Here is a 22,565-nt window from a genome sequence, read left to right on the forward strand (position 1 = left end):
GGCCAGGTTAAGCTAAGGTTGGAAATAATCATTTATACTTGGTTCTGAGTCTGGGTCAGATTGGTGGGCTCAGGTGGGCTTAGGTTGAGTATAGAGGATTTCAGGGTGTGGTCGAGTTGTGGCTTAGATGGGATTGGGCCGAGGTTGACTTGTGATGAATGACAGACCCATGAGCTAAAAAACCGGGAAGAATGGAGCTCAAGAATATTTGGCCTTTATTTGGTTGAATGGAATTTTATTTATTTATTTATTTTTCTTTTTTTTTGTGCAGTTTTTTTTTTTTTTTCTTTTTCTGTTAGCTTGTTAGTACACCCACTGTCAGTTCACACTTCAGTGTTAGCCACCCCCACTAGGGAATCGATACTAAGACCTCAGTGTTGAAACGAGGTATTTTTCACTCAGTCTACCACCTGAGCTATGGATCTGGGTGTAGTCAGGTGGTCATTCCACCCCGGCTCAAGTGAGTTCCTGAGTGGCCTTGGGACCAGACGAGTCGATCCAAGTCACTAGGTCTTTTCAAGGAATGGCTCGCATCTCACACAGGGGTGTTACATTGACACGTGTCATGATATGCACCTTCAATCCTTCGTTGCCAATAGCCTTAACATCTCGTGATTATAGTGTTTGGTTGGCACTATGAAACACATTTTTTTACTACTACAAAGCTCGGGAAAATCAACAAATCAATGGTCAAACATTTAGCAGATTGGATATTCCTCTGTGGTTGGACGCACAAGATCAATGGTCTGGTTCAATGAACCATGGGCCCCACTTATATTAAATGGGCGCATTAACACGAAGAATCCAAAGATCCTCTGAAAGTATATTTACTGAGAATTGTGTGGCCTGAAGAATGAATGGTTCGGATCATTATAACGTGAAAAGGGTGTGACAGTAGCACGTTTACTCAGAATATTACTTCTGGTCTAATCAACTTTTATTATTATTAAAACACCTTCGATTACGTGTTTAGATCACAGCCGTAACTGATATGGGACACAGATGCCAATTTTCATTTCTTTTTCACTAGTGGAGAGTTTAAAATTTTGATTTGTATTTTCAAATGTATATGATGCAAGTGGGCCCCACCGTAATGTGTACATGAAATCCACTCTGACCATCATATGCATCAGCACACATCACGCCCAAGGCCCAAAATTCAGCCACATCCACTGTTCAAGTGGACCACACGAGTGGAAACAGTACGCAGAGATGCAAAACCTACAAACTATTTCCCTTGGTGGGGCCCACACTAATCAAGGATAGACCTAAACATGGTGGCCACTGGCATAACATTCCACAAGGCAGCCAATGGTTGGAGTTGATTTCACATAATAATTACGGTGGGCCCTGGAAAAAAAAATAAAGGGTGGGCATCTCTCTCCCAATTGTTTCCTTTAGCGAGGCCCACCTGAATAACGGATCATCCTGATTTTTGGGCCGACAAAACTGATGGTTGGAGTGGATTGTACATGGATGGCCCTAAAAAAAATAAAATCAAAGGCAGGCAGTTAATGTGAAGGATCTTATGAAAAGTGACCAAAAAAAAAAAAAAAAAACAATTTGTTTCTGGTTATTTTTCATAAGAAGTTTCACTTTAATGGCTTGGATAGCCGTTTTGGGCCCATTCTGGTAGGCCCCACAAAGTTGGACTGGATATTCAGTTGAAACATCTGAGCCATAGCTATGACTATGGAGAAAATGTATCTTAGTACATCCTAAAGTAGACATGGTGATTAAAGAGCAGGGCTTTCTTGAAACTTTCATAACCCTTTAATTCGTCGGAGTTCTTGAACAACTTCCTTCATTGTAGGCCTCTCCTCCCAGCTTCCCGAAAGGCATCTCCTAACAAGCTGTGCAAATGCCTTCAGTTGATCTTTCTTCCCTTCTTCAAGAAGAATTGCCTCAGCAAAGCCAACAAGCTTCTCTTCTGTGCATTCAGCAAACTCAGAAGCCGACTCCCAAAGCTCTCTATCCTTCTTTCCGGTTAAAATCTCCAACACAACTACCCCATAGCTGTAAACATCACTTTTTTCTGATACTAGCCCCTTCGCCACATAACATGGATCAGCATACCCATAGGTCCCGAGAACCGAGCATTCTGTCTCTGTTTCACCCAAGGGCATAGGCAGTGACAAATCAAAACCAATGATTTTGACATTAGAATGTTCGTCCAACAAAATTTTTCTAGATTTTATATTCCTATGAATGATTGGTGTCGCCATGTCTATATGCAAATAGGTAAGTCCATACGCCACTCCTGTCGCAATCTTTAAGCAATTTTCCCATGAAATATAGCATGAACTTCCAGCTTTGTGGATACGGTCATAAAGAGTCTCTTGGGAGAAGAAATCATACACGATTGTTGGAATTTCGATCTCGAGGCAACATCCGAGTATCTTCAATATGTTCACATGGTTAATTCGGGATAGTACTGCAACTTCATAGGCTCTGGAGACGGAAATGAAATCGGACTGTTGTGACTTAGAAACGATAATAGCTCGACCATCGATGGTTCCCTTGTACATTTTGTACAATGTTTCTTCACAAAAAAATAGGTCGTCTGCATAGTTGTTAGTTGCCTTCTCAAGCTCTTGCGCGGAAAAGATGCGGATTGGGCTACTTTTACCTTCGGAATAAGTAATTAACTCTTCTAATAACTCAGCTCCGTTATTTAAGAAGACCTCATCGTTCCTGTTTGGTCTCAAGCCAAAACCAAACCAACTGTTGTAGCCTGTGAGAATGACCACAAAATTCACTTTTCAAAGATTAAATCTTTTTTCATTGTTAGAGTAGAGTATATCCATGTACAACTCTATATAATATAGATATGTGGATGGATACATGTATATCTATTAAGATTTCGTACAGATCTCCCACCTCTTCTATATATATATTCTATTTATTCTAAGTGGAATAATTTCTATATATTCTATATTCATTCTGAGTGAAATAATGACACAACAATTCTGCAAAATAGAGTTCCTAAAATTTAACATGATATCAGAGCTATGATTTGGCCCTAATCCTAGTCATCCAATTCCCTTCCAACCTCCAGCACATTCATCACTATTTGTATCTATACTCTAACATTAATAAAACTTAAAAAGAGAAAAGTACACAAAGAAGATCAACTATTAGTTGGGAGAACTTACATCTGAGTGCCATGTTACTTCGGTGACTTCGAAGTGTACACCAATTGCCCTTCCTTTTTTATTCTAAAAATCTCCAAAAATTATAAAAAATGAGAATGAGTAGAAGCAGCATACAATGGGAAAGAGATTCAAAGGCGTTATATGACTTGTGGTGCCTTGGATTGCATTTTTTGGGAAACAAATAGGGTTGTGTTTGGATCATGGTTAGTAAAACTCCATTTTAAACTTCATATTTTTTTAAAAATACACATGTAATTGATAAAATGCTCAAAACTCCGCATATCTTAAGATCGTAAAAAATTATTCTGTGGGCAAACTGAATTAAACACGTTTCTTTCGATCCAACTCACGGGTGCCCAAATGGTCTCGGAATACGACGATTGTAGTCAGGAATGAAAGAGCACTAAAGTACCATTCAGATGACCAAAAATCGACCCAAACAGACATCAAATGATGGATTTATAGGCGTCTCTGTTGGATCGCGCAATTTGGAAAGATTAACAATCTATATTGAAAAATGACGATCGAAGAGTTCCAACATGCTTTTGGGATATCGAACGGTCTCTGAATTAGGCAATTTTTGTCCCATTTGGAAGCCTGATAAGTTACCATTCCAATGACCTGAAATAGTCTAAATTCGACCTCTAAAGAGAGAATTATGAGGGTTACTATTGGACAAGGAGATGAAGGAAATATTCAGGATCGACGATTGCGATCCCACTTACGGATGCCCAAATAGTCTCGAAATACATGTATATAGCCATTTTTCATTTCGTTGTTAATCTAAATTATATTCAACTTGAGCTTTTCATTTACAGAATTTTTGGCGTTTTTATTTTTTTACCACATTTTTTAATGATCGAGATCAAATTAAACAAGAACAAATTCTATTTTATTTTTTTTTGCGAAATGCCAGTTTGTTAGCTATAGTTCGGGTGCACAAATAAATTAAAAAACCAACACTTTGTACTGAGGAAGTAGCCTCAAGAATTTGAACTTATTGTGATTGGAATTTGAAGCAGACTTCCTCAGTACCAATTCTAAGGAAAATACAAACTTTTCCCCTTTGATTAAATGGGTGTGTTTGGTTGCATTAAATATCATGAAATTTCATGATTAATCAGTCCAATTCCATGATATTTTGTGCAACCAAACACAAACTATTATTAGACTGGTAACTACAATTTAATTTAATAGTGCTACATCCAAAATGATGTAGAGCGGGTCGCGGACACTTTCGTGTCCAAGATGGATCAAAGAAGGCTCGATCAGAGGTAGAAATCATCAAAACCGTCAGAACCATAAAACAAGCATATCTCGCAAACCAGAATGAGTTACTCGATGAACAATAAATGATTTTGGGGTAAGACGAGCTACTTTAGCCAACCAACCCGGCTATGCCGGGTTGCCCACGCGGAATTTGCGGGATTCCATCCTATCGACGATCAAATTCCATGTTTAGTTACGTTTTTACTATAAATAGTAAGTTTTAGTTTGATTATAACTCTTCATCTGGTGGGCTTTAGGAGTTGTGTCCAACATGAAAAGTGTTTAGAATAATTAGGAGAATAACGTGGTTAAGCTACATACAAAACATACTATAAAAAATAAATTTACTATTTATAATAAGTTGCGAATTCTAGGAGTTTTAGTTGCAGTTTGCTTCTGATTTCTCTCCCATTGCTTGGTATCCCTATTTAAAGGGTTGTGAACTCGTTTATTTCATTAATCATCAATCAATTTCGAAATTTATAGAATTTATTTTCTATTTTGCTTTCTTTCTTTTTCATGGATTCAAGAAGTCTCTATGAGGAGTCCAGATAAGCTCCATGGATTCGGAGTAGTTATCCTTAAGGAAGACGGTGATCGACCTCACGTCCTCCCCTGTGTCACAAAAGCGTTCAAAGTAATGGTTTCTTGATCTCCAAGTCAAAGGTTTGACGAATTGGTGCCATCATAAATAAAAATTAAAAAAGAAAGAAAAAAAAAAAAAGTGCTCAAAATGGGAAATTGTAGAATCTCAAAAGCCAAGAAGAGCATAAATTTATTTCACTTACAGAAATTGCAGATCAGGGAATCCCTGTTAAATGAACTAAGACTTTAGAGAGAGACAGAGAGAGAGGTATTTGTTTCTACTCTTACAAACAGAATATAGAAAAGTTCTCTGTTTATCAAAGTAGAACAGTACAGTAGTCTGAGAGACAACCACAAAATATACACCATACCAGCAGATCCAGACTGTAGAATATTTATCCTTTCGTTGGGAGATTTTTGGTGCATGGTCCATACAATGGGGCCCATGATATGAATTGTTTAGATCAGAGAATAAAATTCCCAAGTCATTGCTAACATATCCAAACCATTTGTAACCGTTTGATGTTTTGGGCCTCAAACCAAACAATGTGGATGCACAAAATGAGCCTCATGCCACTGCTGTCGTGAATCTAGAGCTGTAAACGGGTACCAAAATCCATGGATTTTTTAAATGATTTTTTTTTATTGGAAATATTATGGAAAATAACGAAAATAATGACATGTTTGTTTTTTTGTCTTTTATATTTATCGATTTGTACCTCTTCTGACGTTCATTTATTTCGTTATTTTCAATGAATTTCTGACTTTCTATATTTGACATAATCCCTATCGTGTATTGTGCAGATGATTCTCTCCATCTCGAATTGAGTGAGGCTATACCTGAAGTATCTGACCCAATTCACATGATTTTGATCTGTACCGTTCTTGGGCCTTATTAATAGTTGTGACACGATTTCAGACCCGATTGATACCATAATAGACAAATTCAGTTAGGATTTGGGAACATGCCCAAAAATAACACAAACTCTACTTTTTCTACAGCTCAGAATGGTTAGGCTTTCAGTTGGATGTTAGGTTGGGTGTGCCTTAGCCCCATACTTAATGTTAATCAATAAAAATAATTTATAATTTCAGTTCAATTTCGTGGTTGTTTGATTTCTTCTTCTTTTTTTTTTTTTTTTAAAAAAAAAAAACCTTTTTTTTTTGTTGATAGTGCGTTTGGTTGCAAAGAATATCATGAAATTTTACAGCAAATTAGACTGTTTATTCATGAAATTTCATGATATTTCGGAGCAACCAAATGTGCCCTCAATGTTGGTTAATGGGATGGTTTTATTTTTAATTTTCTTTGAATGGAAAAATCATGACAGTTTTCTATCAATCATGGCACGAGTGGAAACAGTACGCAGAGATGCCAAACCTACAAACTATTTCCCTTGGTGTGGCCCACACTAATCAAGGATAGGCCTAAACATAGTGGCCTCTGGCATAAAATTCCACAAGGCAGCCAATGGTTGGAGTTGATTTCACATACTCATCATGGTGGGCCCTGTAAAAAAAAACAAAGTGTAGTCATCTCTCTCCCAATTGTTTCCTTTAGTGAGGCCCATCTGAATAACGGATCAGGCTGATTTTTGGGCCCTAGGTCTGACAAGGGATGACGCAACTGATGGTTGGAGTGGATTGTACATACACATCAAGGTGGGCCTAAAAAAAAAGGCAGGCAGTTAAGGAGAAGGATCTTATGAAAAATGACAAAAAAAAAAAAAAAACATTTTGTTTCTGGTTATTTTTCATAGCCGTTTTGGGCCCATTCTGGTAGGCCCCACAAAGTTGGACCCCTTTTTATTCGATTGGATATTCACTTGAAACAGCTGGGCCAAAGCTATGACCACGATAACGTTGATAACATGAAAGTGGAGAAAATGAATCTTTAGTTCATCCCAAAGTGGCATATGGTGATCAAAGAGCAGGGCTTTCTTGAAACTTTCATAACCCTTTAATTCGTCGGAGTTCTTGAACAACTTCCTTCATTGTAGGCCTCTCATCCCATCTTACCGAAAGGCATCTCCTAACAAGCTGTGCAAATGCCATCAGTTGATCTTTCTTCACTTCTTTAAGAAGACTTGCCTCAACAAAGCTAACAAGCTTCTCTTCAGCAAACTTAGAAACCAACTCCGATTCCTCAATCTCTATAACATTCTTTCCGGTTAACATCTCAAACACTACTGCCCCGTAGCTATAAACATCGCTTTTTTCTGATACTAGCCCCGTCTCAATATAACATGGATCCGAATACCCAAAGGTCCCCATAACAACACATTCTATCTCTGTTTCACCCAAGGGCATAGGCAGTGATATATCAAAACCAATGATTTTGACATTACAATGTTCGTCCAACAAAATTTGACTGGATTTTATATTCCTATGAATGATTGGCGTCGCCATGTCTATATGCAAATAGGTAAGTCCATACGCCACTCCTGTTGCAATCTTTAAGCAATTTTCCCATGAAATATAGCATGAACTTCCAGCTTTGTGGATACGGTCATAAAGAGTCTCTTGGGAGAAGAATTCATACACTAGTGTTGGAATTTTGATCTCGAGGCAACATCCGAGTATCTTCACTATGTTCACATGGTTGATTCGGGATAGCACTGCAACTTCATAGGCTCTGGAGGAGGAAATTAAATTGGACTGTTTTGACTTAGAAACAATAATAGCTCGACCATTGATGGTTCCCTTGTACATTTTGTACCATGAATCTTCATGAAAAAATAGGTCGTCTGCATAATTGTTAGTTGCCTTCTCAAGCTCTTGCACGGAAAAGATGCGGATTGGGCTGCTTTTACCTTCGGAAGAAGTAATTAACTCTTCTAATAACTCAGCTCCATTATTTAAGAAGAACTCATCGTTCCTTTTTGGTCTCAAGCCAAAACCAAACCGACTGTTGTAGCCTGTGAGAATGACCACAAATTTCACTTTTCAAAGATTAAATCTTTTTTCATTGTTAGAGTATAGTATATCTATGTACAACTGTATATAATATAGATATGTATGTGGATGGATACATGTATATCTATTAAGATTTTTTTACAGATCTCCCATCTCTTTTATACATTCTACTTATTTTACGTGAAATAATGACACAACAGTTCTGTAAAATGTAGTTCTTAAAATTTAATATGGTATTAGAGTTATGATTTAACCCTAATCCTAGTCATCCATCTCCCTTCCCTTCCAATCTCCAACACATTCATCATTATTTGTATCTATAGTCTAACATTAATAAAATTTAAAAAGAGAAAAGGTACAAAAAGAAGATCAACTATTAGTTGGGATAACTTACATCGTCTGAGTGCCATGTTACTTCGAAGTGTACACAAATTTCCCTTCCTTTTTTCTGCTAAAAATCTTCAAAAAGTAAAAAAAAAATTCATATAAAAATGAGAATGAGTTGAAGCAGCATACAATGGGAAAGAGATTCAAAGGTTGTTGTTATATGACTTGTGGTGCCTTGGATTGCATTTTTAGAGAAACAAATAGGGTTGTGTTTGGATCATGGTTAGTAAAACTCCATTTTAAACTCCATATTTTTTTATTTAAATACACATGTAATTGATAAAATGTTCAAAACTCCGTATATCTTAAGATAGGAAAATTTTATTTTGTGGGCAAACTGAATTAAACACGTTTCTTTTCAATAAAAAACTTTTATTAAAAAAAACCTTTTTGAGGCAATTTAAATATTTTAATTAAAGTTTTTTTAATGTTATTCATCTATGCTATCTACACACATATATGCATGTATATAGCCATTTTTTTCATTTCATTTTTAATCTAAATTATATTCAACCTAAACTGTTCATTTACCGAATTTTTGGCATTTTTATTTTTTTTATCCACATTTTTTAATGATCGAGACTGAATTAAACACGAACAATTTATTTTATATATATATATATATATATATATATATATATTGCCAAATGCCATTTTGCTATCTATGGTTTGGGTGCACAAATGAATTAAAAAACCAACACTTTGTAATGAGGAAGTAGCCTCAAGAATTTAAACTTATTGTGATTGGAATTTGAAGCTGACTTCCTCAGTGCCAATTCTAAGGAAAATACAAACTTCTTCCCTTTAATTAAATGGGCGTGTTTGGTTGCATTAAATATCATGAAATTTCATAATTAATCAGTCTAATTCCATGAAATTTTGTGCAACCTAACACAGACTATTATTAGACCGGTAATTGCAGTTTAATTTGACAGTGCTACATCCAAAAGCGTTCAAAGTAATGGTTTCTTGATCTCCAAGTCAAGGGTTCGAGGAATTGGTACCATCATAAAAAAAAGAAAAAAAAGAAAAAAACAGAAAAAAATGTGCTCAAAATGGGAAATTGTAGAATCTCAAAAGCCAAGAAGAACATAAATTTATTTCACATACAGAAATTGCGGATCAGGGAATCCCTGTTAAAAGAACTAAGACTTCAGAGAGAGAGAGAGAGAGAGAGAGAGGTGGTATTTGTTTCTACTTTTACAAACAGAGTATAGAAAAGTTCTCTGTTTATAAAAGCAGAACAATACAGTAGTCTGAGCGACAACCACAAAATATACACCATACCAACAGATCCAGACTGTAGAATATATCCTTTCATTGGGAGATTTTTGGTACATGGGCTATACCCCATGATATCAGTTGTTTAGATCAGAGAACAAAATTCTCTGAGTCATTGCTAACTTATCGAAACCATTTGGAACCGTTTGATGTTGTGGGCCTCACAACCACAAAATATACACCACACCAACAGATCCAGATTGCAGAATATTTATCCTTTCATTGGAGGATTTTTGGTGCATGGGCCATACAATGGGGCCCATGATATCAATTGTTTAGATAAGAGAACAAAATTCTCGAGTCATTGCTAACTTATCCAAATCATTTGGAACCGTCTGATGTTGTGGGCCTCACAACTACAAAATATACACCACACCAACAGATCCAGACTGTAAAATATTTGTCCTTTCATTGGGAGATTTTTGGTGCATGGGCCATACAATGGGGCCCATGATATCAATTGTTTAGATCAGAGAACAAAATTCTCCGAGTCATTGCTAACCACTTTTTTTTTTTTTTTTTACACGCACACGCACCCCACACACACTCACACTAGTGGAATTTCACCACCTATGGATACTCGAACCCTTGACCGGGTGTTGAAACTCCTAAGAGTCATTGCTAACTTATCCAAACCATTTGGAACCGTTTGATGTTCTGGGCCTCACAACCACAAAATATATACTACACCAATAGATCCAGACTGTAGAATATTTATCCTTTCATTGGGAGATTTTTGGTGCATGGGCCATACAATGGGGCCCATGATATCAATTGTTTAAATAAGAGAACAAAATTCTTGAGTCATTGCTAACTTATCCAAACCATTTGTAACCGTTCGAGTGCCCTGCTAGACCGGTCGAGTGGCCCACTCGACTAGTCGTGGACTGGCTCGACTCAAAGTCTAGCGAGTATCGGTGTTTTGGTTCCGCGGTACTTGACTGGTCGAGGCCCATGTTCGACTCAAAGTCTAGCGAGCATCGGTTTTTTGGTTCCGCGGTACTTGACCGGTCGAGCCCAACCTGCTTGACCAATCGAGGTTACACAGATTCGTTTTCGGATTTGATACGGACTGCGGATTTTTGAGTCAGTTTTCGCAGTGGTGCGAAAGGGAAGTTGCCTAAACTATAAATAAGGGTCCTTAAGGCTTTTCTAGGTATTATGAAAGTTATTCTAAGGTATGAGCAAAGGGTTTTCTCTGTACTTCCAAGGGAGAGGTTAGTATATTGTCTTGTAATGTTCGTTTTTCTTTATAGTGAAAGTTTACATCCATGGTTTTTTTAACCCTTATTTGGGATTTTTCCACGTATATCTTGTCTTGTGGTTTGTTTGGAATGCTTTGATTCTTCTTCTATTTTTTATTTCTTCCTGTTTATCGTTTGTGGGTGAGACCGGAGATTGGATCTCGGTTCACTGCATTGTTGGCGTGCTGCACAACACGAAGTATATGACCCAATTCACACGATCTTGATCCGTACAGTTCTTGGGCCTTATTAATAGTTGTCACACCATTTCAGACCCGATTGATACCATAATAGAAATTTTCAGTTAGGATTTGGGAACATGCCCAAAAATCGCACAACTCTACTTTTTGTATGGCTCAAATTGGTTAGGCTTTCAGTTGGATGTTAGGTTGGGTGTGCCTTAGGCCCATACTTAATGTTACTCAATAAAAATAATTTATAATTTCAATTCAATTTCGTGGTTGTTTGATTTCTTCTTTTTAAAAATAAAAAATAAAAAATAAATAAAAATTGGTTGTTAGTGTTTGGTTGCAAAGAATATCATGAAAATTTACACCAAATTAGACTATTTATTCATGAAATTTCATGATATTTCGGAGCAACGGAATGTGCCCTCAATGTTGGTTAATGGGCTGGTTTTATTTTTAATTTTCTTTGAATGGAAAAAACATGACAGTTTTCTATCAATTTTGAGGTTTTTTGGACTGACTAATGATTTTGATTGGAAATGTTCTTTTTTTTTTTTTTGGTCATAATTGGTTCACTTGTTTCTTCCTTTGTTGACTATGTAAATTGGTTGAGCTGGGGAAGGTCTAAGGAGAGGAGGTGTTGGGCTATAAGCTTTGGCTGCAATTCAAGAGGTAATGGGTTGTCCGTTTTGATATTTAGAAGATACCTAGATTAATATCTTATTTCTTCATTACTATGAAATCAAATTTGTCTGGTGTTTTTCCCCCCAGATTTTAATGATATTTTGTGGTTTGTAAAGGTTGATTGATTGCATTTCCATTTCCCATTTGCTTTTGTCTTGACGTGCTAAGTTGTAGATAGCAAGTATTGCAGAACCCCATCATTTGTAGACATCCCTTGCTGTTTTCCTCTTGTAATTTTGGGTAAAAGTGCACTTTCTGAATGTATTCCCTTCAGTGCGGGTCCTAAAAACTGGCATAGAAGTTAAGCTACAAAGAAACGCCATTAGTGTGATTGAGGCTCCGATTGGTAATGAGGAGGACGGCGATCTTGACTGTGAAAATATGCAGTGGAATGGTGCAGATATGGGTGAATTTGATGAGCTGGGCCCTTCTTTCACATGCTTCTTGGGCGTATTTCTCTTTTCTAATGGCAGTCTTAGTGGCATCCGTTGCAGATTAATTTATATGTTTATAGATGAAAATGGTAGCTTCTAGCATAACTCACAAGTTACGCATGTAGGACCGAAGATGTTAGAATAGTCTTAGACAAACATGGGATATGAAAACTATACCCGGGTTAGTTCAAATCTCACGAAGAAAGTTGATGTATGGCAATGTTTTTTTTTTTGCTTCTTTTTTTGAGAATTTGAATCATGGGCAATGTCATTGACGGTTTTGTTCAGACATGGAATTCCCATGAAAAAGAAATTGTCCTTGTTACATCGAATATAATATTTTTGTATTTCATCTTTAACCTTTACACTGTTCCTAAAAGCTTTGTTGGTTTGCCTTTGTCTTTCTTCTGTATTTCTTTTTTCTTTAGATTTTTATATCGTGTCATTTTCTATTGCTGATTCTTGCAGCATATCTGACTCTTTTCATTTTGAACATGGATAGTCTTCTCAACTTTTGAATAGCCAAAAGGGTTGAGACATTTCAATCGTTTTTTTTTTCCCTAGTATTATGCATCTGAGATGACTATATAAATGATTTGAATAAATGAAGAGACCCTATGCAATAACCAAAGTTGCATAGGTATCTTGTCGTGGGATGTATCGTGACATAGCTCCTTTTAGATTCTCATTCCTGAACTAGAAACTCTTATCCAATCGACAAACTATTGAAGTATTGGGGATGCATTGGAATGTATCCTAACAAAATTTAAAAATAGCTCCTCTTAGATTCTTCTTTAATTTATTTTCATTCATGAATCTATGTTTTGTATCATGTTCTTCTTTACTTATCAAAGGCATTGAATAAAAATACACCATTTTCTACTAATTATGGGCACCTACAAAGTTTCTTCGTGTGAGGATAGAGAGACCGGCTGAAGCATTTATACTTAGAAATTTTTTGGTGCCACTGTTCCAATTTGCTAAGTTCAATTCAATGTTGATCTAATTCAATATATTTGGAATTTTTTTACCCCCACAAAGATCAAAGATCTGCCCATTCAAAGCTAGAGACGGGTAATTTGCTTCCAATAATTTGTAAGTTTTCTTGTTTATTTAATGAGAAATGCCGATGGCTTTTAGGCCGTTGGCAATCCCGACGATTATGACTGTTGGCGAGCAACGCCGACACCCTCTTTTCCAATGGCCCTTCAGATGGCTTTAAATGTCGGGCAAGGATTACATTGACAGTTTTTAGCCATCGGCGTTATCATGTTTTTTGGCAATGTTCCACAAATGAAGCAGAATATATGACAGTGATGAAAGTATTCAAAGAAGCTATTTGACTGAAAGGAATGATGAATGAGTTGGGCGCATGAAGTTATGCCTATGTATTGTGATCGTGAAAGCATGATCAATTTGGCAAAGAACTCGGTTTACCATTCCCAGACTAAACACATTTATGTTCGTCATAATTTTATCTGACAAATGTTAGAGGAAGGCGATGTTACTATTGAGAAGATCCACACTAGGGAGAATCCAACAGACATGCTTATGAAGGTGATTTCTGTAAAGAAGTTCAAGTTTTGCTCGACTTCTTTAGGCTTAAAAAAGGAATGAAGATGGAGTATGCACAAGAAACGACAATGATAGTGCTACTATAAACATAAGTAAAGATGGTAATAACAACTTAGAGCAGTGGAGCTTTAGGATTAAAGTCATGGTGGAGATTGTTGTTAGATTGTCTTTTATTTATTGCAGTGTTGTTCAGTCGATCGAGGAATTCTTGTGTCGACTGAAGCACGCTGTGATATTCCCAATTGACCAAGATTTGCTTCGGTTGACTAAGAGACTGTTGATGTCTCTGTCGACCGAAGGTGTGACTAAGCGGAACGCGAAAGTACGCTATTTTGTTTCTAATTTTATACATGAGTTATATAAACTGGGTTAGTACATGATTAGGGTGGATGAGATTGAGAGAGCATAAGAGCCAAGAGTTTTGAGAGGGAGAAAGCCAGGGTTTTGACATCCGTAAGTTTTTCTCTCTTGTAATTTTCTGTTCATAGTAAATTGTTTGTTGCTTGGTGTTGTGATTTTTTACTGCAATGATTTTTCCACATAAAATTCATGCGTTCTCTGTAATTGTTTGAATTTTTATTTTTCTATTGCGTTATGTGATTCCATATATGGTTGCTTTCGCATCGGATAAGTCATGTTAGGGCTTGTCGCGTCCCCAATATATTTAACGCGAACTTCTCATTTACTTTTTAGCATTTTTATTTTTTTAACCACATTTTTTAATGATTGAGATTGAATTAAACATGAACAATTTTTTTCCAAATGCCATTTTGCTATCTATGGCTTGAGTGCACAAATGATGTGAAAAAACCAACTTTTTAATGAGGAAGTAACCTAAAGAATTTGAACTTATTGTGATTGGAATCTGAAGCCGACTTCCTCAGTACAATTCTAAGGAAATTACAAACTTTTTCCCTTTGATTAAATGGGTGTTTTTGGTTGTATTAAATTTCATGATTAACCAATCTGATTCCATAATATTTTCCACAACCAGATACCGGCTATTAGACTGGTAACTACAATTTAATTTGACAGTGCTACATCCGAACTCGTTGAAAGTAATGGTTTCTTAATCTCCAAAGTCAAGGATTCGAGGACTTGGTGCCATCATCATAAAATAAATAAAAATTTAATTAAAAAATTTGCTCAAAAATAGGAAATTGTAGAATCTAAAAAACAAGAAGAACATAAATTTATTTCACTTACAGAAATTGCAGATCAGGGAATCCCTCTTAAATGAAATACAGACTTGAGTATTTGTTTCTACTTCCATAAACAGAGAATACAGAAGAGTGGATAGGATTCCGTTCAGCACTCCCTTCTCTGCCTATAAAAGTAGAACACTACAGTAGTCTGAGAAACTACCACAGAATATACACCACACCAACAAATCCAAACTGTAGAATATTTGTCCTTTCATTGGGAGATTTTCTATGCATGGGCCATATAATGGGGCCCATGATATCAACTGTTTAGATCAGAGAACAAAGTTCTTTAGTCATTGCTAACTTATCCAAACCATTTGTAACCGTTTGATGTTCTGGGCCTCACACCAAACAGTGTGGCTTCACAAAATGAGCCTCATGCCACTGCAGTCATGAATCTAGAGCTGTAATCGGGTTCCTAAATCCACGGATACCAGAACCATCTAACCCAATTCACCGGATCTCTCCAAGTCCCTGGGTCCATTATTTTAATAGAAAAATGCTTAGTTGCCTTTGGAGCACTATAAGTTATAGTGCTCCTTATTGCATCAGTTCATTTGGACTGTCCAATTGATCGATCTGAACTGTCCATTTAGTTCAGAACATATTTCATGAACTACCATATAAAAATAACACTGATCGGATTATCCGATACATCTTTGATTTGGCCTTATTTTCTATAGCCATCCTTTCAATAAAGCCATGGATGGGATGGTTACATTGTTAAAACAAAGGTGATTCTTTAGAATCATAGCCAAGCGATGATGGTCCCTAACAAATAAATGAATCAAATTCTTGCTTAGACTAATTTTTTAAAATAATCTTGACCGTCCATATTTATGGAGATGTGCTCATGGTGGTCTATGAAATGTGCATTAAATCTAATGAACAGCTTAGATTGATAGATTAGAGAGCAGGCTGCTGATTATATCATTTCTACTTAAAGAAGAAAGAAGTGTTCGAAAGCTTCTACTGGAGGTGGATTGGTAACTACCCACTAGGACTTAGGTAGAGGATCTGTGGGGCTCACCTTAATGAATATGTTTTATCCATATTGTTCATTCATTTTGACAGATTATTTTAGGGCATGAGCCCGAAAAGGAGGCAGATTGAAGTATTAAGTGGACCACACTAGAGAATGTAGTGGGGATTGAAATCCTACCGTTGAAAACTTCCTAGGCCCACCTGACGTTTATTTGCCATCCAACCTGTTCATAAGGTCACATGGACTTGAAAAGGGGGGAAACATAAATATCACCGTGATCATAAGGTCAGGTAGAGACAACATAAATATCATCTTGATCCAAAACTTCTAAGACCCTGTGATGAATTTTTATTTTTTTATTTTTCCCTTTTTCTGTTAGCTTGTTAGTACACCCACCGTCAGTTCACACATTACCAAGACCTCAATGTTGAAACGAGGTATCTTTCACTCAGCCTACCACTTGAGCTATGGACCAGGTACCGTAAGATGAATTTCTGTACGGCTGTACCCCGTGAAACTTCAGCCTACCTCCTTGTTTTGGGCTCATCCTTTAAAATTATCTGTCAAAATAAATGAACGGTGTATATAAACCACATACATCATGGTAGCCCCCACAGAACCCCTGACAGGACTGTCCGTGAGGGTTTTTTTTCTAATAATAATAATTTTTAAAAAATCCGCCCTTGAATCTGGACGTGTAATCAGATGTGAAATGAGAATAGCAGGGGACTAACAATGGAAGAATGTGTGGTTTGTGCTGACTGCATCCAACGTCGAAGTTAGGCCATTCATTACTTGACGATAAAAAGACTTAGGACTTGACGCTGGTCAACGTTAGGCTGCCGCCCATCATCAGACTGACCGCACACACACACCATATATATGTTCATTGAGAAGGGTAAAATCGTCATTTCTCCCAAAGAATCTACGAGATACGAAATGCGGGGACGCGTTTTTGCTGGTGACCCAACTTAAGCCAGCTAGCTGATGTCAAAGCTCTGTGGGCCCATCATGATCTATGTGTTTCATCCACGTTGTCCATCCTTTTTTCCAGCTAATTTTACGGCACGAGCCTAAAAATGAGGCAGATCCAAAGCTTAAGTGGACCACACCACAAGAAACAATAGAGAGAATGATGTCCACCACTGAAACCTTCTGGGCCCACAGTGATGTTTATTTGTCAAAACTAACCTGTCGTATAAGGTCACCCAGACTTGATAAAAGGAAACACATCAGCTTGATCGAAAACTTTTGTACCCTAAGAAGTTTTCAATGGTAAGCTTTCAATCCCCAGTGTTTCTTGTGATGTGGTCCACGTGGGCTTTAAATTTGCCTATTTTTTAACTCATGCCCTAAAATTAAACAGGAAAATTGGATCAACGGTGTGGAAAAAACATATACATCGTTACAAAATGGCTCGACTATTATAAAATATTGTTTATATATATATATATATATATATATATATATATATATATATATATATATATATATATATATATAAAATAAAAAGGTTTGTAAAAAAACTCATTTTCAAGTGTTTTGGGAATAGTTCCATATTGGAAAAAGAGAAGAAAAATTCTCTGATATATACGAGAATAGTTGAGTATTGTTATGTTTACCCACCTAGTTTGAGATGTATCGGGCTTGTGTGTAACACCCGGGCTCGGTCAAGGCATGGTGCAAGGTCCACATCAAGCTCTTCGTATCTTAGAAGTGATTTGTCTGTAACCTTTTAGCACACTCAATCAATTTGATAGGGGCAAATTACGCTTTAAGGACAACGTTTCATATGTGCTTCTTCCATTTTGAGATCTCATTTTAGGACGTCCGACAAAAAAAGAGGTGTATCCAACACTCAAGTGGGCCACACGAGAGGAAATAGTTGGAATTCAGTGAGAACTGTTGAAGCATTCTCATGGCCGTAAAAGTTCTATATCATGCTATATTTTTTGTGTTTTCGCTTCATCCCATTTAAAATGACCTTATAAACGGTTTGGACAGCATATAAACATCAAGGTGGAGCCCAAGAAGGTTTTAATGGTGGGAATTTCTTTCCTCAATTTTTCCTCTTGTGTGATCCACTTGAGTTTTGTATCCACCTCATTTTTAGTCTTACATCCTAAAATTAGCTCGCAAAATGGATGGACAGAATGAATTTCTTACATACATTGCAGTGGGCCTCACCCAACATCCTTGCACAATTCCTGTGAAAGGCTTTCGCAGGAAATCCCCGTCCGACCATCGCTTCATCAAAAACTTTTGTAACCTATTAACAGTCAATCGCCACGGTCTCCTATTGTATGGTTTACCTGAGAATTGGCTTTGCTTCAATTTTTGGTTCATGACTCATGGTAGCTATGGGCCACACCTAATCCACTCCCCCTGGAGACGCCCGCCCACCACGTGATGTGGACGTAATAACCATCATCGCACGCCAACCCTTTATTTTTAAGGAGACCCACTGTGATGAGTATCAGATATCAAAATTAGGTCCATCCATTATTTAGGTGGGCCACACATCAGATAATAGTTTGGAGGGTCAGCATTGCCCTATACACTATTTTTAACTGTGAGGTGCACATGAAATACAGATGGGGCTGGTTTTTGGGCCCTAGGCCTAGCATGGTGTGACACACCTAGCGGTTGGGGTAGATTTCATCAAAATACCATGGTCAGGCCCACCTAAGTGGCAACTCCTCTTGCGCCATGAAGTAACATTGCCTGATTTAGAACCGCACCAAAGATTAAGCTCGAGCCCGGCCCAGCCCTTGGGCCTCATAGTCCTGTCCAAACTCAGACCAAGGTAGGCCAGGCTTGAAAGCCCGATGGGCCAGCCCAGCCCAATGACACCCCTAGGTAGAGCCGTACATGAGTCGAGTTAGCTCGGTCAGCTTGCTCAACTCGACTTGAAAAAGCTCGACTCGCCTGGGAAATTGGATTCGTACTATGTCGATCTGATTTTAGGGCTCGAGAAAATTTCAAGCCGAGTTCGAGCTTGCCTGAGTTCGAATCGACTCATATCAAACTTCAACTCGAATCGGCTCGATGACTCAGTTATTTTTTATATATATTGATGCTGCTCGTTGGGTGTTTGATGAAATAACCCAACGAACGATTGTTTCAGGGTGTGTACATTCTCTGCGGGATCAGTCTGTGGAAAAGGAGTGAATATAAACAAACCACTAAAAAAAAAACTTTACAGCATAAAACTGCTCCCATATCTTGATTTTGATTTTGCTCACCAAGTGTTTGATGAAATACGTATAAAGATGAGTTATTGTTTTGCATTCTATGAAAAATTGAAGATGCATTCAAAGCGTTTGAGAAAATATTGCACATGCTTGAACTCGGCTCGAGCTGTACTGAGCTCGACTCAGATAGACTCGTGTACAGGTCAACCCCTAGAAAATAATGTGTTGTTTGTGTTGTCTGCATCCAACCTTGAAGTTAGGCTGTTCATTAGACGGTGCAAATGTCAATTCATCCTTGCATAACACACATATACATATAGCCAAAATGCTCAGCTGCGCACCTGTAGGCACTGAACTCATGCGAACTTTTTTTAGAACTCATCATACGTTATGTAATTCCAAAATCTGAAATTAGAAGAGTGATTGGACTTGGCTTCAACTTATAAAAGAGTGGCTGCTAATTACACGACCCTTCAATGTTCTACCACATGCATGGATCCAAGCAATTAATTTAGTGGGTCTCTCCATGTAGATGGTCTAGACCCGAAATGTAGTTAGTCCATTCATCAAAAGGGGCTCAATGTTTAAAACAAATGAACAACTTACAAAAATTTTCTTAGTTTTTTCAGCTATCAATTGTTTCATGTATTATATAGCCTTACATCAACTTGGCAGCTGGTGTGTAAATTTTGGCCACATCTTTTTTCTCATAAACCTTAAGTATGAACAAGATTCGTGTAGCCGATCCCAATTAGTTAGGATAAGGGTCAAACAATGATGTTATTGTTGTTAACAAGGAAGAGCTCATCTGATGAACAACTCCAATAATCGCACGTGTGCCATGCATAGTTGGCAAAATGCAATGTGGAAAAAACGGAAGGTTAAAAAAATAAAAATATCTTCCGTTTGTCTCTAATCAAGGTATTGTTGTCACGTGGCATCATCAAAGTCATAAGATTTGATAAGTTCAGATCAAACATTAACAATTGCATGTCTCACTCTTAGTTTCTTTATAAGTTTTCTACTGGCAAGGTTAAGCTAAGGTTGGAAATAATCACATATACTTGGTTCTAGGTCTGGGTCAGATATGTGGGCTTAGGTTGAGTATAAAGTGTTGTATTTTAAATTATTTTAAAATAAGCTAGTATTTCAAAATATCCTACGGATGTGTCTTTTCACTGAAAGGTTATATCCTTTCAATTTTTGTTTTGAAAAGTTGTGTCTTTTGAAGCCTAAGGGTCGCACCACTTGGGTTTAAACCCAATAGTCGCAACCCTTTGTGAAAGGGTGTCTTCACAAAGTCTATAAATAGACTTCTGATTTTAAGTTTTTAAATGGATTACAAAATCAGGTTTCCTTTTTAAAAATGTGTTCAAGTATTTTCTAGTTCGGGTTAAAACTACAAGTGGTTCGAGCCCATGTTCAGTGAGTGCACCGCTGGGACCGGGTCATAGTCATTGTATCCTGGAGGTCGATTACTCTGGAAACCTGTTGCACTTGGGACGCTGTCCAAGGGGAGAAAATTCGATTTAAAGCCGAGTGACTCACGTCACGCCTCGACTCATACAAATTGATAAGTTTTTTAACTTGTGGGGGTTATGTACTTAGATGCACTTCAATGTTCCAAAGTTATAAATTCATACAGATGTTACATTGGCTTGTGTGGGATGATTGGGCTAATGTATTTTTAAAATATTACCTTTTGCGGGCCTAATAGATGAAAGGTCTAGATCTTGTATGTATATTACTTTTATGAATATTAAGCACTTAATAACTCACATTATATGAATGCTTGTATTTCTGGAGTTTCACTTACCATGAAGCAAAATGTAACTTGAGTTTCTTAAGTGGACTAATAGTGAATGTGTCTTAATTCAATGTTAATTCTGACTTACATTTTATTATGTAGAAAGTGATATTATAGAATATTGAGTCCAATAACAGAAGGACTGTCGGCACATATCACTTAACTGTTTGACACACTGACGAGTGCACATGCCTAACTTATGAGACAAGTTACATTCACTTTTGGCATCGTTCACAATACTTTCTAAACAATATTACCTGATTAGAAAGGCGGAAGAAATGTTATTTCCGTCCGATCATACGCCAACTTAGAATACCTGTTAGATCCAATCGATTCATATAATAGTTCCTACCAAAGATTTCTCTTAACTCTTGGTTAATGAGTTTATCAGGTCGGCCATAGATATATCTATCAAGGCTAAATATGAAATTGTGGGGATGCACTTTGATGCATTTAGATAAACTACTTAACTCATATAGTATAAGTTTAGTCAATAAGCATTTGATAAATTGATTGACATATATAAAATTGAAGATTTGCACTAAGGAAAATATATGTTGAATGTTATGGATCAAAATGCACATGTTTTACGTTGATGTGCAGGTCTTTGAGATAAAGTGTCTGAAATTAAACATATTGCATGTTTTAATGATCAAATTGGTAGCCATCAAATGAATGGTAGAAAGAATATTGGTAACGGTTTGAATTCATAAGATGATTGTTGAATCAATGAGATTTTTAGGCTATATTCTATTCTCATTGGAGGCTAGATTTAAACATTTAAGAATGGTATTCATATGAGACTATAAGTTTATGTAATGAACTGTGTTGTTTTATCATCAACAAATGTATCTAATGGCCAAACTTATGCGCATGGAGCTTATTGTTCGATCCATCGATCAAGATACTTGATAATGAACTTGGACATTTCTCCTCTATATTCAGTTGCCAGATATCCATTAGTTGTATTGAATTCTAATCACTAATTGATAAATTGGCAAACATTTCATGTGTTAGGGAACATATGATAACATGATAATGTTGCGATATGATTACATGAAAGTTATAATCTAATTTAATTGTCATATGTCTATGCATGACAGATTACTCCAGCTTCTTTGTATTGCAGATACAATAAGGTCGATTGACTTTACTACTAGTTAGTTGAATGGTGGGCTAGTGAAATTGTTTGAATTGTAAGAGTACATTCAAGGCTAAGAAAGTTAGTTGTATTCAGAGCCGGTGATACAAGAACTATCATAATAAAAGTGATGCTCAGTATCTGTTACTTGATGGAGTTATAATTGTTGACTCTGTGAGGTTGGAAATGAGTTCAGTATGCTTTGGCTTAAGATATGAATAATCAAAGAGGCTACAAAATGTTAGACAGCTCACATACTACCTTGTATATCTTCTTACCTTGTATAGATGATTGTAATATCTTTCCTTTCCTGTTATAGATGAGTGTAATATCTATATATTCAACCCCATTGGGTTGTCTCAAAGACATAGAAAAACCTTTTTGGATTCACTGTTTTCATGGTATCAGAGCCATACTGATCCAAATCCGGCCACTCCCTGCTGCGTCCCTGCTGCGTCCGGCCTCCCTGCTGCGTCCGGCCACCCCCTGCTGCCAGATCCGGCATCCCTGCTGCG

General features: G+C 37.0%; 1 protein-coding gene across 12 annotated transcripts in view; it reads right to left on the minus strand.

Moving 5' to 3' along the window:
* Positions 1-1,555: 1,555 nt before the first annotated feature.
* LOC131229735 (wall-associated receptor kinase-like 1) overlaps positions 1,556-22,565 on the minus strand; it is a 37,702-nt gene continuing 16,692 nt past the window's right edge. For 4 of the 12 annotated variants that reach the window (XM_058225739.1, XM_058225737.1, XM_058225740.1 and 1 more), the window contains one exon: positions 1,556-1,979. In XM_058225739.1, the coding sequence (XP_058081722.1) occupies positions 1,764-1,979 (216 nt within the window). In that variant the 3' untranslated portion in view covers positions 1,556-1,763. Of the gene's footprint in view, positions 2,735-3,155; positions 3,227-5,212; positions 5,255-6,876; positions 7,928-14,924; positions 15,056-22,565 lie in introns of those variants that run through there. The other 8 variants (XM_058225743.1, XM_058225744.1, XM_058225745.1 and 5 more) reach the window with 7 other exon arrangements.

The sequence above is a fragment of the Magnolia sinica genome, chromosome 16 (assembly GCF_029962835.1).
Source record: "Magnolia sinica isolate HGM2019 chromosome 16, MsV1, whole genome shotgun sequence".
Lineage (NCBI taxonomy): Eukaryota > Viridiplantae > Streptophyta > Magnoliopsida > Magnoliales > Magnoliaceae > Magnolia > Magnolia sinica.